We start from the raw sequence: 15,956 nt of genomic DNA, 5'->3' as shown, positions 1-15,956 counted from the left end.
TCAGTCATCTGTAGAAACAAAGGGAATACACCCCACAGCATCAGTGGACCAATATGAGTACCCTTTTGCCATTATCCGCACTGGCCTGCCTAAGTTGATTGGTAGTTTCTCAGAAACTTTTTACAAGCTAGCTGATAGATACACCAGTGTGCAAAAGTGGAGTGCAGCATTTGATGGGGTCTTGCGCAAGTTGCCCCAGTGATGGGTGACTAACATGGCAGTAAACCATCCCTGTTGGCCATGCCAGCTGCATGGGCAGAGTAATGTGACCCATGGGGCCAGCCTGGACATGGCCCCTTGCACAGAGCCACATTTCAATAATCTATCCCAATGCCCGAACACTGATTCAATAGCAGAGATAGCCAACCATCAACATTATCGATCAGCTGTCTCGATGTCCAGAAAAAACAAGCCTGACTTGCAATTTTTGCACGTCAGCACATAAATTAGAAAGCACATGGAGGTTTTCTGGGCTCTGTGACAGAATAAAGATTTATTTCACATGATTTGTCATTGTCCAGTGTTTTTTTTAAATCCTTGTCTAAATTTCACATTCACACAGCAACAAGTTACCAAGCAGCGTGGGGTTAATCTGTCCGTATTGTGATTAGCCTCAAGAGAGAAGTCTCAAGGTTGTTGAGGAATATACTGTCTTCCCCAACCTTTTGGAAAAGTGCTAAAATCTCAACTTGATTAATTAACCAACCTTATGATGGAGAGGAAGAACCTCCAATTATACTGCCTCTTCAGGTAGCTGCTGTGGTTTGATTGATGGCACGTTCGTAATTAAGTTGGGAGATCATGGGTTCAAGTCCCTCCCCAGTGTCTGTGCTGTCCTTTTGGGTGAGATTTTAAGCCAAATACCCATCTACTCTTAAGCCGAGGTACAGGAAGGCATCACTGTTTTTCCCGAACAAAACCCAGGAAGCATCTCGCGTGTTGACCCTTTACCACCTTCAATGTTAACTCCATCACTAGTGCTGCACAGAGTCAGCAGTGTCTACCTTCTACAAGATTCACTGCTGTAACTCAGCATGATCCTCTGATAGCACCTTTCAAACCCCAACTTAGATCATTTCGAAGGACAAAGACAATTTTCCGTACAAGCCTCATAAAATTCTAATTTAGAAATAGATTACTGTTCTTCCAGCGTTGCTGCGTCAAAATCCTGGAATTCCCATCTGAACAACACAGTGGGTGTCCGTACAACACATGGACAGCAGGGAATAAAGAAATCAACTCATTGCTACCTTTTCCAGGGCAAACAGGGATGGGTAATAAATGTTGACTTAGCCAGTGATGCCAACATCCCATGAAAAAATAAAATAATGGCAGATCCTTTATTTTTTACTCGTTGATGCAAATGAGTTTCTACAGATTTTTGTTTTGTTTGTGTCATTGTTTGAAGAACAGAACAGCACGGATCATGCTCCAGAATGGGCCAGAAACTGATGGATTCCTGCTCTATCTCACCTTGTGGAGCTAGACGTATGCGCTTCCTGCCTGTAAAAACCACAGAAGTGGCATCTACAGAAAATTTCCACTCTGCCTTTCCGATAGGGTGATGAACAAAGGTGATCTCAAAGCCCCTATTGATTAGATTATAGAAAATTGTCCAAGCTACGTCAGAAATTGATCACTTTGTCCACTAGCTTTCTGGGAAAATAAAATGAAAGAGCTGCAGTTGCTGCAAATCAGAAGCCAAAGTCGAAATTGCTCTAAAGGCTCAACAGGTCTGGCAGCATGTGTGGAGATTAGGTCAATTGACCCTTCAAAAGAAATCTAAGGTAACGGTTTGGGTCCAGTGACCCTTCTGAAGGATGCTCCCAGGCCTGCTGAGCTTTTCCAGCAATTTCCAGCTTTCTGAGACCCTTGACTAGGCACACAATGCTAGGCCTAAAGATCGTTGGGTCATATATTGGACAGAATTCTCAGTGCTCCTAGACAAGCCAACAGATTTGGGAGATGACCCCTAGTCTCACTTTTAGTCAGGATTTCTTGTCAGCTTTTCATGGGATATGAACCTAGCTTGAACGTCCTCCCCTTCATTAAGCTATTTGAAAGAAAGGAATTAATGCATGTTGCAGTACAGCGCACAGAGAGAAATCATTCTAACATGTTTTCTGGTTTTAAGATTGCAGCGTATAATTGCTAGACCAAGCATGTTTCTTCTGAAGAAACATACTATCCATATTATTGAACTTCCATAAGTATATTTCTGGTGCTTTGTGACCTCTTTTTATCATAAAAAGTTAGACCATAAGATGGTAAGAAATAGGAACAGGAGTAGGCTGTTCGAACCCTTGAGATTGCTCCACCATTCAATAGGATCTTGGCTGATTCCATATTCCTCATGCCCACTTTCCTGCCCTTCCCCCATAACCATTGATTCCCCAGCTGATCAATTAGCTATCTATGTCAAGGTCACTGCCCCCACAGCTCTCTTTGGTAAGGATTTCCAAAAAAACTTACAGCCCTCTTAGAGAAGAAATTCCTTTTCATCACAGTCTTAAATTGGCACCACTTTATTCTGAGGTTATGCCTTCTGATCCAATGAAGGGAAACATCATGGACCCATGAGGGGAGACATCCTCTCAGCATTTTCCCTGTCAAGTCCCTTAAGAATCTTATATATTTCAACGAGGCCACCATTCATTCTTCTAAATGCCAGCGAGTAGAGTCCCAACCTGCTTAGCCTTTGATCAAAACACAATCCGAGTGAATTTTCTCTGAATTGCTTCCAATGAAACAGTTTTCTTTCCCTAAATAAGGGGGCTAAAACTGCCCACAGTACTCCAAATGTGGTCTCACCAGACCTTATACAGTTGCAGTAAGACTTCCCTACTCTTATACTCCAATACATGTCAGAAAAGAGCCATTAGCCTTTGTGGTTACCTGATGTGCCAATGTGGTAGCTTTCTGTGCTTTATGCACAAGTGCCCCCAAGACAGTTCAGGTAATACCTGAAGACAGATGAAAAATTTCTTCTGTCAGAGGGAAGTGAATCTGTTGAATTTTTTGCCACAGAGGACTGTTCAGGGTGGGTCATTAATCTAGAAACATAGAAAACTGGGGCAGAAACAAACCATTTGACTCCTCAATCCATTCAATGTGATTATGGTTGATCGTCAAGCTTAATACAAGTAGGGTAATAGCCGAAACATTGACTGCTACTTTCCTCCAGATGCTGCCTAGCCTGCTGTGTTCTTCCAGCCTCCTGTTTGTCTACATTGGACTCCAGCATCTGCAGCTTTTTTTGTCTTTAATATTTAATTAAGTGCATTCAAGGATGCAATAGACACATTTTTAATCAGTAAAGAAATTGAAGGTTCTGGAAAAGAGCAGGAAGTTGTGGAGTTGAGAATTATCAGATCAGCTACGATCGTATTGAATGGTGGAGCTGACTTGATGGGCTGAATGGTCTGCCTCTCCTCTATCTGTGGTCTTCTGGCTCATTGCCTGTCTTACAAAATGAGTCGAGGAAAGGAGGGCAAAATCCTGCAGGTCTTAGACAACCACGCGAAGCCTCTGGAACAAACTAATTCAACTCCTGATTGCAACTCAAATGACCAGACAAAATCAGTTACCAACTTGTATGCCAATGCTGACCTCCATGGGCTTAGTCTTTGATCTTGCCAATGCATCTGGCTTGACTGAAGAGCCAGTATTGACCTAGGTTAACTTTGACACTGAGCCGCTGTTGAACCCAAATTAAATCTCAGTTTTGTGCCACTGAAACTGCTGAGCACTTTACAAAGGAGTGAGATTCTAGTTGACAAAAAAGTCTTTGGGATGTGTCATTGAAGATTCTGTACCTTACACATTTCTCTATCTTATCCATCTCAGTCTTCCATTAGCTTTGTTAATGTGGTCCCTGTCGAATTTAGTTATGTATTTCTGAGCAAAGCACTGGTCACAATAAAAAAAAATCAGAAATGTGCAACAGATCTGGCATCTCCGAAGAAAGGTCATCGACCTGAAACCACTAACTCTGTTTCTCTTCACGTATTCTGCCCGACCTGCAAAGTATTCCCAGACTTTTCCAGTTTTGTACAGAATACTCTGTGACTCTTGCTGTGTTATTGAGTTTGAACATCGTTGGATAGTGCCAGGTTTCTTTATGCTATCTAAAAGTGGGTTGAACAGACCAAGAGAGATTTGATGTAGGTGTTCAAAATAATAAAGATCTTTGGTTGGGCTGACATAGTTTCCAATGGCATGAGCCGAAGTACAATAATCTGAGGTAGTTGGCAAAAGAAATCAGCAGAGATAAGGATTTTTTAAATGCTGTATGTGATTCTGATTTGGAGTGCCCAGTTGGAAAGCCTGATGAAAACAGGTGTTATAGTAACTCTCAAAGTGTATTGGATATGTACTTGAAGAAGAGCATAATGTAGAGCTATGATTAAAGAGCAGGGGAGTTAGCCTAACAGGATAAATCTTTCAAAGAGCCAGATGAGACACTAGAGATTGAATACCTTCCCGTTTTTGGTTTCAACACCGAAGAGAAGGAACAGGAAATAGTTGTGAGTTCTATATTCAAGGATCTTATCACCTTGTCTTGACACAGTGATGGCACAGAGAAAGGCTCATGTACAGTGAATGCATCAGTAAGATGGATTGTTAAGGTGTCATCGTGGGAATTCTCCTATACAGTTTTGTCGCACCTCTCCTCATTTCCCCTTCACTAATCGGTAAAGATTGCCTGGGAAAATTTCTCCCAGCAGGCTACAGTAACATTCAGATTACTGAAGACCTACAGGGACTTTTCCCTCTTACGCCATCTGCGTATTGACACTGTGTGGAGCTTTGCACTTTCATGTGAGATTTTGACTATCTCCCATGCCAGGAAAACCCCCGGTCCCTGCTAGAAAGTAGATTTGGCCACTGGATAAGTAGTGAAGCAAGTTGCAAAGGATGCTGGTTCAAACACTATGTCATTGAGGATCAGTCTGGTTTACGCTCCTGCGCCTGGATGCAGCCGAATATAAATATAGTTACACAATACTAGGCAAATAGTGCAGCTCAAGCAGCAGTCACCGTGGATGTACTTGCCAAAGTCAATTGGCCGGGAGTTCACCAACTATCTTGGTTAATATTTATCCCTCAATCAATATCAGCAGCATAGCATATTATCCCATCTTTATCAGTTTGCTGTTCCTGTGGGTTGGTTTTGTGTAAATTGGCAGCTACCTTTCCTAGGTTACACATTGTCACATGTACCGAGATACAGTGAAGTGTTAGCGATGGTAGGAACTGCAAATGCTGGAGAATCTGAGATAACAAGGTGTAGAGCTAGATGAACACACACTCCAAAATCTCCCCTCCCCTACTGCATCCCCAAACCAGCCCAGCTTGTTCTCGCCTCCCTAACCTGTTGTTCCTCTCACCTATCCCCTCCTCCCACCTCAAGCCGCACCCCTATTTCCTACCTCCTAATCTCATCCTGTCCCCTTGACCTGTGCGACCTCCCTGGACTGACCTATCTCCTCCGTACCTCCCCACCTACACTCACCTTTACTGGCTTCATCCCCGTCTCTTTGACCTGCCTGTCTCCTCTCCACCTATCTTCTCCGCTATCCATCTTCTATCCGCCACCCCCTCTGTCCCTATTATTTTCAGGACCCCCTACCCCTCCCCCATTTCTGATGAAGGGTCTAGGCCTGAAACGTCAGCTTTCCTGCTGCTATGATGCTGCTTGGCTTACATTGAAGTGTTGTTTTGCATGCTCTGCAGGCAGATCATGACATACAATGTGCATCTGTGTTACAGTGTTGCAGCCACAGGGAGGGTACAGAGAGAGAGAGAGAGATCAGAATTAATGTTTGAGAGGTCCATTTAAAAGTCTGATAACATTAGGGGAGACGTTTTTCTTGAATCTGTTCTTATATGTATTCCACTTTTATACCTTCTGCTCAATGGAAGAGGGTGGAAGACAGTATAACCAGGGTGGGAGGGGTTTTTGATTATATTGGCTACTTTCCTCATGCAGTGGGAAGAATATAAGAAGGATGTGGAAGCATTGGAAAGGTGCAGAGGGGATTTACCAGGATGTTGCCTGGTATGGAGGGAAGGTCTTATGAGGAAAGGCTGAGGGGCTTGAAGCTGTTTTTGTTAGAGAGAAGGTTAAGAGGTGACCTAATAGAGACATACAAGATGATCAGAGGATTAGATAGGGTGGACAGTGAGAGCCTTTTTCCTTGGATGGAGATGGCTAGCACGATGGGACATAACTTTAAATTGAGGGTTGATAGATATAGGACAGATGTCAGAGGTAGGTTCTTTACTCAGAGAATAGTAAGGGCATGGAATGTCCTGCCTGCAACAGTAGTAGACTCACCAAGTTTAAGGGCATTTAAATGGTCATTGGATAAAAATATGGATGAAAATGGAATAGTATACGTTAGATGGGCCTCAGTTTGGTTTCACAAGTTGGCGCAAAATCGAGGGCCGAAGGGCCTGTACTGCGCTGTAGTGTCCTATGTACTATGTAGCGTTCTATGTTCTATTGGTAGACTCAATGGATAGCAGCTGGTTTGCGTGATGGATTGAGCTGTGTTCAAGACTCTCTGTAGTTTCTTGCGATTTTGGGAAGAGCAGTTGCCAAATCACACTGTGATGCATTCGGATAGGATGCTTTCTATGGTGCATCCATAAAAAATTAGTCAGAGTCTACGTGAACATCCTGAACTTCCTTAGCCTCCTGAGGAAGTAAAGCCATTGTTGTGCCTTCTTGAGTGTCATGTCAATATGGGTGGACCAGATTGTTGGTGATTGCCACCCCAGGAGCATGACAGACTCGATCATCTCTGCCTCAGCCCCATTGATGCAGACGGGGGCTGTGCCCTGCACTCTGCTCCCTAAAGTCAATGGCCAGCTCCTTCATTTTGCTGATTGTGTTTCTCTGTTTCACCACTGGATCTTTTACCAAACACTGTGGAGCTTTGCACTTTCATGTGAGCTCTTGTCTATCTCCCATGCCAGGAGAACCCCCGGTCTCTGCCAGAAAGTAGATTTGGCCACTGGATAAGTAGTGGAACAAGTTGCAAAGGATGCTGGTTCAAACACTACGTCATTGAGGATCAGTCTGGTTTACGCTCCTGTGCCTGGATGCAGCCGAACATAAATATAGTTACACAATACTAGGCAAATAGTGCAGCTCAAGCAGTATCCTTTGATTATCAACGGTTACACAAATGGAAATGAGCCCGAACTATTCTCTCCAAAGCCTTTACAGATATTGAACACCTCCACCAAATCTCCTCTCAAATTTCTTTTCCATGAGACCATAAGAAATAGGAAGAGGAGTAGGTCATTCGGCCCTTCAAGCCTGTTCCTCCATCGAATAGGCTCATGACTGTCATGATCTTACATTCCTCATGCCCACTTTCCTGTCTTTTGCTCTTAGACTTTGATTCTGCTACTGATCAAGAATTTATCTGTGTCGGCCTTAAACATACGCAAGAACTCTGCTGCTACAGTTTTCTGTGGCAAGGTGTTCTAAAGACACACAGCCCTCTGAGAGGACAGATCCCTCCTCATCTCAGTATTAAACTGGCACCCCTTCATTCTGAGACAATGCCCTCTGGTCCTAGACTCTCCCATGACACAAATATCTTCTCAGCATTTGCCTTGTCAAGCCCGTTAAGAATCCCGTATGTTTCATTGAAATCGTTCTTCTAGATTCCATTGAGTAGAGTCACAACATGTTTAGCTCAGTTTTGAGGAAGGGTCACTTGACCAGAAACGTTAACTCTAATTTCCCTCCACAGATGCTGCCAGACCTGATGAGCTTTTCCAGTATTTTCAGTTTTTGAGACAGTCTCTCTGTGTTGGGGACCATCCTTCACTTTCTGTCAGGAGAAGATCCCAAGGCAATACAGCACTTTCGGACTGCCTAAGATTGTGAATGGTGCTATATAAATCTAAGCCTTTATTTTTCTTTTTAATTTGCCGAATGGCATATTCGGTTTTACTCAGTGTTCAGAAAGATTGCTATAATTACTGCTTTTAAGGTGGTAACCTTGATCAATATAACGTTTTTTGGTCAAAAGCATTTCTGAGCCACACCTCTGAGCTCGAGAGGAAATGGACTTCAGTATAACATGGTGCGGAGCTGGAGGAACACAGCAGGCCAGGCAGCATCAGAGGAGCAGAATAGTTCAGTATAGCTGAGAGTTTGGCCATGGAGCAGGAAGCCAACAGTCACCTCACAATGCTGTACTCAACCCCACCTTTTCCAGAAAATAGACCATAATCAATGCACCTTTTAACATCAACAACAAAGAAAGAAATAACACTAATTTATTTCTGTGTCTATCTCTGCAAACTCCCATAACATTTGACGAAGAGTGAATGTGAAGTGTCATTCCTCCTGTTGTTCAGGCCCCCCAGATTTTGTAAGCTGCAAGCTCCCACATGCAGGAAGATGAAGTGGCTGGTTTATTCTTGAGGCATTGGTTAAGAGGACAACTTTGACCAGGGGCCCACAGAGAATTCTATATACTGCATAGTGCCATAGATAATCCAAACATTTTCAGGTCTTCTGACACAGGTTACTGTTATTTTAGCATGACTATTCATGTTATAAATTTACAATTTGGATGAAGGAACTGAGGGCGTTGTTGTTAATTTTGCAGATGACACAAAGATAGCTGTAGGAATAGGTAGTATTGAGGATTCAGGGAAGTTGCAGAAGGACTTGGACAGTCTAGGAGAGTGGGCAAATAAATGGCAGATACAGTACAATGTGGTAAAATGTGACGTTATACGCGTAGTTAGGAAGAACCGAGAGGTTGTTTCCTAATTGGAGAATGGCCTCAGAAATCTGAAGCGCAAAGGTTTGTGGGAGTCCTCGATCAGAATTCTCTTAAGGTTAATGTGCAGGCTCAGTTGGTATTTAGGAAGGCAAATGCAATGTTGGCATCCATTTCAAAAGGGCTAGAATGCAAGAGTAGAGATGTACTGCTGAGGCTGTATCAGGCTCTGGTCAGACTGCATTTATAATATTGTGAGCAATTTTGGGCCCTATACCTGAGGAAGGATGTACTGACCTTGGAGGGAGTCCAAGGGAGATCTGCAAGAATGATTCTAGGGATGAAGATTTTGCCCTATGAGGAGCAGTTAATGACTCTGGGTCTGTTTTTTATGGACTTTAGAAGGATATGGGGGGATTACAGAAGACTGAGAGGCCTGGATAGAGTGGACCTGGAGAATGTGTTTCCACTAGGAGGGGAGACTACAATCTGAGGGCACAGGCTTCGAGTGAAGGTACAGCCCTTTAGAAATCACACACTGGCTCTTTCCTGTGCTTGCTACTGAATGATCCACAGTAAAACAATCAGCAATAAATCGGAAAGAGAACTAGCCTGTGATTGGAGGATTGAGATGAGTGATAGTAGGAGGTGAGTCACTAAAGCTGAAAAGATTCTGAATAGAGAGGGGTAGGGAGGCTAAAAAGCGGGTAAGCAGTTTTCAAGCATTCAACATGCAGAATTCATGTAATCAGCTGTTTGGTTGGCTGGTTTGCAATGAAGCATTCTGCCCACAGCATGGGTTCAATTCCTGCAATGCTCAAGGTTACCATCCTTTGTAACCTCTCTTCCCAGAGGTGTGGTACTCTCAGATTAAAATGCCACCTATCATTTCTTCTCTGTCTATATATACTCTTGCCCTACGGTCTGGTCAGATTGTGCCGATGTTACCTGAACTTATTCAAACTGGAAACAGAATGAATTTCTGGTAAATCAATGTGCAATCACTAGATTAAAGCTGTACGGCTTCATATGGGAGGATAATTTATTGAATGTTATTGTAAAACACTGTTAATTGTCTAATTTAATACTGAACATGTTTGTTTCATAGATACTTGCATTTATGAGTTGTCACATCTCAGAGCATCTGACATACTAAAAATTACAAAAAATCAAACGGCTGTGTTAGAAACAGTCAATGGTTTAGCTGTTGCCTTAACATGAAGGGAGGGGTTATTTCATGTGATAGCTTTTTGTGTTTGGAAATAATGTTCAAAGCAAATTGCTGTAAACTTATGCATGCTATTCTGTGCCAAGGTATCCACTGTAGGGTCTAAGAAATGAATGCTTTTCTCGTGTGTTGTGGCATGATGTTTTATGGAGCAGTGATGATTCTTGGGAATATTGACGAATTCTTCTAAATCTGCTTCTGTGTGAGTCTAAGTCTCTCATACACCAACACAATACCGAAGGCATTGTTACTAAATGATTGAATCACCTAAAAAAAGAGTTAGTGAGACAGAAAAAGGAGCCCCTGAAAAGCAGAAAATAATCCTTGAGAAAATCTTAAGAGGAACCCTCATGGAAAAAAAAGCCTTGGATGTATGCATCCATTGAACCTGCATTTTACATGAGGGATTGGGCAGGAGCCTCTGAAATAAATTGCTGGCATTGCTCCTGTGCTTATCAGTAATGTTCAGCACAAAACTTTCCACTATCTTATTCCATAGAGTGGAGGAAAAATCATTGCCACTCAGACTTGGAAGCCTTCTACCAAACCTATTGTGCCATGCAGGGTTTGAATTCAGTTAAATATCTGCAAAATAAATCAAAACCGAAAGCACTGTGGTTGCTGTAAATCAGGCACAAAAACAAAGTTGCTGGAGAAGCTCAGCAGGTCTGGCAGCATCAGTGAAGCTAAAAAAAAAGTTATCTGCAAAATAAAGTTAGTCTCAGCAATGGTGTCCACTAATCCCCTTCAGGTAAGGAAATCTGCTGTCCTTACCTGGTCTGGCCTGTATGCGACTCCACCCCACTGCAATGTGGTTGACTCTTAACTGCCCACTGCGGTGGCCTTAGCAAGCACTCCAGGTGTCAAGGCGTCTCACCCTCGCCTTCTCAGGGACTGTTAGAGATGTGTAACAAATATTCTGTGAATTTAAGACTTAAAAAAAAGCTAGTTTTCCTTGTTTCATGCTGTAGCGGAGTACCTTGTCTTTACTGATATCCTCCTTCCAGTGTTTGGCAGACTGGCATTTCACTAAGATACATTGGTGTGATCTCATCTTATGCATCTCTGGGCTATCTCCTCATTGCATTAATTTGAACAAGACCCAGATATACCACCTTGAGGCAGTAAAGTGGTTCATATAAAGAATTAATGGAGTCCAAGGTTCTGTATATTTTCTGTATATGTGGCTTTGTTATCATTATGACAATGACGGGTGAATGAGGCTGTGTTGTCATGCCACTCTGCTGAGAAGCCAGTAAACAGGCTAAGTTGCTCCAAATCGGCACAGCATCATTCCTTTGGGTTGTGAACTGCAAGCTGTGTAGCTGCATTGTTTTCTTAACGTCGCCCTTGCAAAGTATAAACCCCGCCAAGATGAGCTATGTTTCTCAAAGCCTACGTGCTGAAAGCCAAACCTGACATTTAACGAACCTCCAATCCCCTATCACTGCTATTTGAATGTGGGGTTAAAGGCAGAAATAAAGCGGGGTGTCCTTTGAATCCCGAGCTGGTTCCCTCTGGCGTGGGTAACTTTGTGAAACATTCCTAGTTAACGTTTGCTTTGCTGACTGTTTCATGAGTCGAGCCCAGGCAACTTCAAGTAGGCAGGAAGAATCTGTCGCTGATTTCCAATCACTTGGTTTTAATTCTCTGTGTCTATTTTTTTTCTCTCTCTCTCTGCTTCTCCACCCCAACCCTTCCTTGTCCCTTTTCACCCTGGACCAGACCCAAAGCCCCCAAAAGCCCCCGTGGCGAATTCGTCGAACAGCGGCCTCCCGTGGCCCGTGATCATTGGAATCCCGGCTGGTGCCATCTTCATCTTTGGTACCATCCTCCTCTGGCTTTGCCAGGCAAAGAAGAAGCCGTGCACCAGCCCAGCGGCGACTGTTCTTCACCGGCAGCAGCAGCAGCAGCAAAGGGACCGGGGCTGTGTACCGGATAAGGAGTGTATTACCCCCATCAACTACGAGGAGTACCTGGCTCAGCAGCAGCACCTCCTAGCGTCAGGACCCCCACCACCGGCCCCGAAAATGTACCCAAAGATCTACACGGACATCCACACCCACACGCACTCCCATGTCGAAGGCAAGGTCCACCAGCACCAGCACATCCACTACCAGTGTTAGCGATTGGCATCTGCTGCATTTCCCAATCTCCCAGCAACGGACCTTGAAAGATCAAGCAACATCTCTTCGTCAGCCTCCCCCTGACAGGTCCCCAGTCTCTCTCCCTCTCTCACTCTCCCTCAGTCTCTCACACAGGCACACACTCACACAGGCACACACTCACACAGATACACACTCACACAGGCACACACTCACACAGGCACACACACAGATACACACTCACACAGATACACACACACAGGCACACACTCACACAGATACACACTCACACAGGCACACACTCACACAGATACACACAGATACACACTCACACAGGCACACACACAGATACGCACACACAGATACACACTCACACAGGCACACACTCACACAGATACACTCACACAGGCACACACTCACACAGGCACACACTCATACAGATGCACACTCACACAGACACACTCACACAGATACACACTCACACAGGCACACACTCACACAGACACGCACTCACACGGACACACTCACACAGATACACACACACACTCACACAGACACACACTCACACAGGCACACACACACAGATACACACACACAGGCACACACTCACACAGGCACACACTCACACAGATACACACTTACACAGGCACACACTCACAGACACACACTCACACAGGCGCACACTCACACAGATACACACTCACACAGACACACACTCACACAGATACACACTTACACAGGCACACACACACAGGTACACACACACAGACACACACACACAGATACACACTCACACAGATACACACTCACACAGGCACACACTCACACGGACGCAAACAGACACGCACTCACACGGACACACTCCCACGGACACACACTCACACAGATACACGCTCACACAGACATACACACTCACACAGACACACACTCACACAGGCACACACTCACACAGACACACACTCACACAGGCACACACTTACACAGATACACACCTACACAGACACACATTCACAGAGGCACACACTCACACAGGCACACACTCACACACACACACACACACTCACACAGATACACACCCACACAGACACACACTCACACAGGCACACACTCACACAGACATACACTCACATGGACACACACTCACACAGATACACACACACAGGCACACACTCACACAGATACACACTCACACGGACACAAACAGACACGCACTCACATGGACACACAAGTCCCACGGACACACACTCACACAGATACACGCTCACACAGACATACACACTCACATGGACACACATTCACACGGACACACACAAACACCACACACACTCACATGGACACACACTCACACAGATACACACTCACAATCACAACACACACTCACACGGACACACACTCACACAGACACACACTCACAAACACCACACACACTCACACGGACACACTCACACAGACACACACTCACACAGACACACACACACACACACACACACACACGCACAAACATCACACAATTCACATGGACACACACTCACACAGACACACACTCACACAGACACGCACTCACAGACATAAGACACACTCATACAGACACGCACTCACAAACTCCACACACACACAGACACACACTCACACAGACACACTCACAAGCACAAAACACACTCACACAGACACGCAATCACTAACACCACACATTTGCACAGACATGCACTCACAAATGCCACAGACACCCACACCCACTCATACTCACACTCACACATACAGACACGCATTCACAAACACCACACACACACTCACACACAGACACGCACTCACACTAACACACACTCACACAGACAGCACACCCCCACCTACACAGACACACACTCACAAACACCCACACCTACACACACACAGACACACACTCACAAACACCACACACACACACACATGCTCACAAACACCACACAGACACACACACAGACACACACATACGCACACGCACTCACAAACCGTGCACACACACAGACATGCACGTCCACACAAACACCCCGATGCACCAACACACACACAGCCACACACACAGTACCCTCCCACACACACACACACACACACGCACACCCACACACATTTACACACACACATATACACACATTTTCACATATGCACACCGCCCCCACTTCCACACTCATACAGGCACACACACTGCCAGTAAACTGAAGGTTACCTGGCAAAAGACCTTGTTGCAAGGAATTTGGGAGGCAAGAGTGGAAAATAGAGCTAGCTCTGAAATTCCTGTGAAATGAGAATGTACTTGGAAGCAAGAGGAACCGAGGTTGCAGAGAGAATGATTCAAGGTGATATTTTAGAAGCGATTCATATCTTACTAATTGATGACCCAAGGCGTATTTTCTTTTCACAAAACAAAACTGCAAGGACTGAATCATCTCACACTTCAGAATCCCAGTTGAAACACCTTTCGAAATGAAACTGACTTTTGGTGCACAGTCTATCTAATTGAACCATTGCCCCAGGTACTGAGCAATGACTTTGTTTTGATAAATTATATTAAAAAAATGTAAACTACTTGAGGTATATTTGAATACTGTGAGAACTAGTTGGCCTATGCAGTTAAATTCTCTTGACACAAAAATACCTTATCGACAACACCAAATAATATTTATATATTATATATATTTCAAAAATAATTACTATTACTTGGAAGTTGAACAGGGAAGATATATTGTATTTCCAATCCTACACGTAATGACCCCTGTGCTTGAGAAAGCCTTCACCACTGGTTAGTGCTAAATCAATGTTAACTGTGTTTTGAATAAAGTTGCTGTCTACATTAAGTTCCTGGCTGACTTGATATTCAGGATTGTATAGTCGATGCTACCATATGAACATCTACTGGACACTAATGGACACCTTTAACAAAGAACCCCACAAAATAAGTATGTCTTGCCACTGCCATTACAAGGAAAAAGAACAGCAGGACAGTGCTTCAAATGTAAAACGATATGAACTGTCTTGGTGAAATATTTATCACCTTTGAAGGAAAAGAGCAGGCTGTTCTATTTCATTGTCACCCACTGCAGAGACACTGGACAATCAAGGAGGAAAATTAGTCAGAGTCCAGCAGCTAACCTCTTCCAGTTTCTCCTGGTGGACTGACTTGTGCCTGCTTTTATCTGCAATCACACTTTTCTGTCTGTACAATCATGTTTCAATGATGTTTTAGCAAATAGGACCTCAGTAGTGCCTTGTGTGGATTAGAGAGATGCTAACCACAGATATAAGCCTTTTTTTGTTGTAAAACTATATAGATTCTAAACAGAAAGTCATGTATATTTAATTTATTTTGTTAAGTGAGAAAAAAAGTGTATCATATTTTCCTCTAAAAACAGGTGTTTCGATAAATATATTTGATCAAGGTGAAATTGAATTGTTGCAGAGTTTTTACACAGAAACCCTACACAGAGTACATTGGCTGTAGCATTGTTTGGCAAGTGCAGGGAGACAGTGTGTAATATTTCAATGTAAAGCCTTTTTAATTCAGAAACAACAACTTTTTTGTATTCTTTATATAGATAATCCTGTATAGACTGCCCCATTGTTACCAGTAGCTTTCTTTTCATATTTGTCATGTTCTGAATGCACTTGTATTTTGTTTCAACATTTCTAAAATAACTATTTTATTAGGAAGATGATGTTATAATGTTATGGACTAACGCTGCACTCTTGAGGAAAAAGATTTTGATGTTATATTCCTGGAATATCGTTTATGCTGTTTCTTGCCATTTTGTCTCTTAAAAGATATTTAAACAAATTAGTAACCACTCTAAATTGCGATGGGAAATCAATACAAGTATAATGGGAGCATGTAAC

The 15,956-nt window shown here is 43.5% G+C and overlaps 1 protein-coding gene across 1 annotated transcript in view; it reads left to right on the top strand.

Annotated features, from left to right (window-relative positions):
- The window catches only part of fgfrl1a (fibroblast growth factor receptor like 1a), a 300,676-nt gene extending 285,168 nt beyond the window's left edge, over nt 1–15,508 (top strand). The window contains exon 7 of the mRNA XM_048545931.2: nt 11,710–15,508. Within this exon, the coding sequence (XP_048401888.1) occupies nt 11,710–12,110 (401 nt within the window). The 3' untranslated portion in view covers nt 12,111–15,508. The remainder of the gene's footprint in view (nt 1–11,709) is intronic.
- Nucleotides 15,509–15,956: the final 448 nt, after the last annotated feature.

The sequence above is a fragment of the Stegostoma tigrinum genome, chromosome 1 (genome assembly GCF_030684315.1).
Source record: "Stegostoma tigrinum isolate sSteTig4 chromosome 1, sSteTig4.hap1, whole genome shotgun sequence".
NCBI classification, from domain to species: Eukaryota; Metazoa; Chordata; class Chondrichthyes; order Orectolobiformes; family Stegostomatidae; genus Stegostoma; species Stegostoma tigrinum.
Note: the sequence above shows the minus strand (reverse complement) of the source record. Positions and strands in the feature narration are given on the sequence as shown.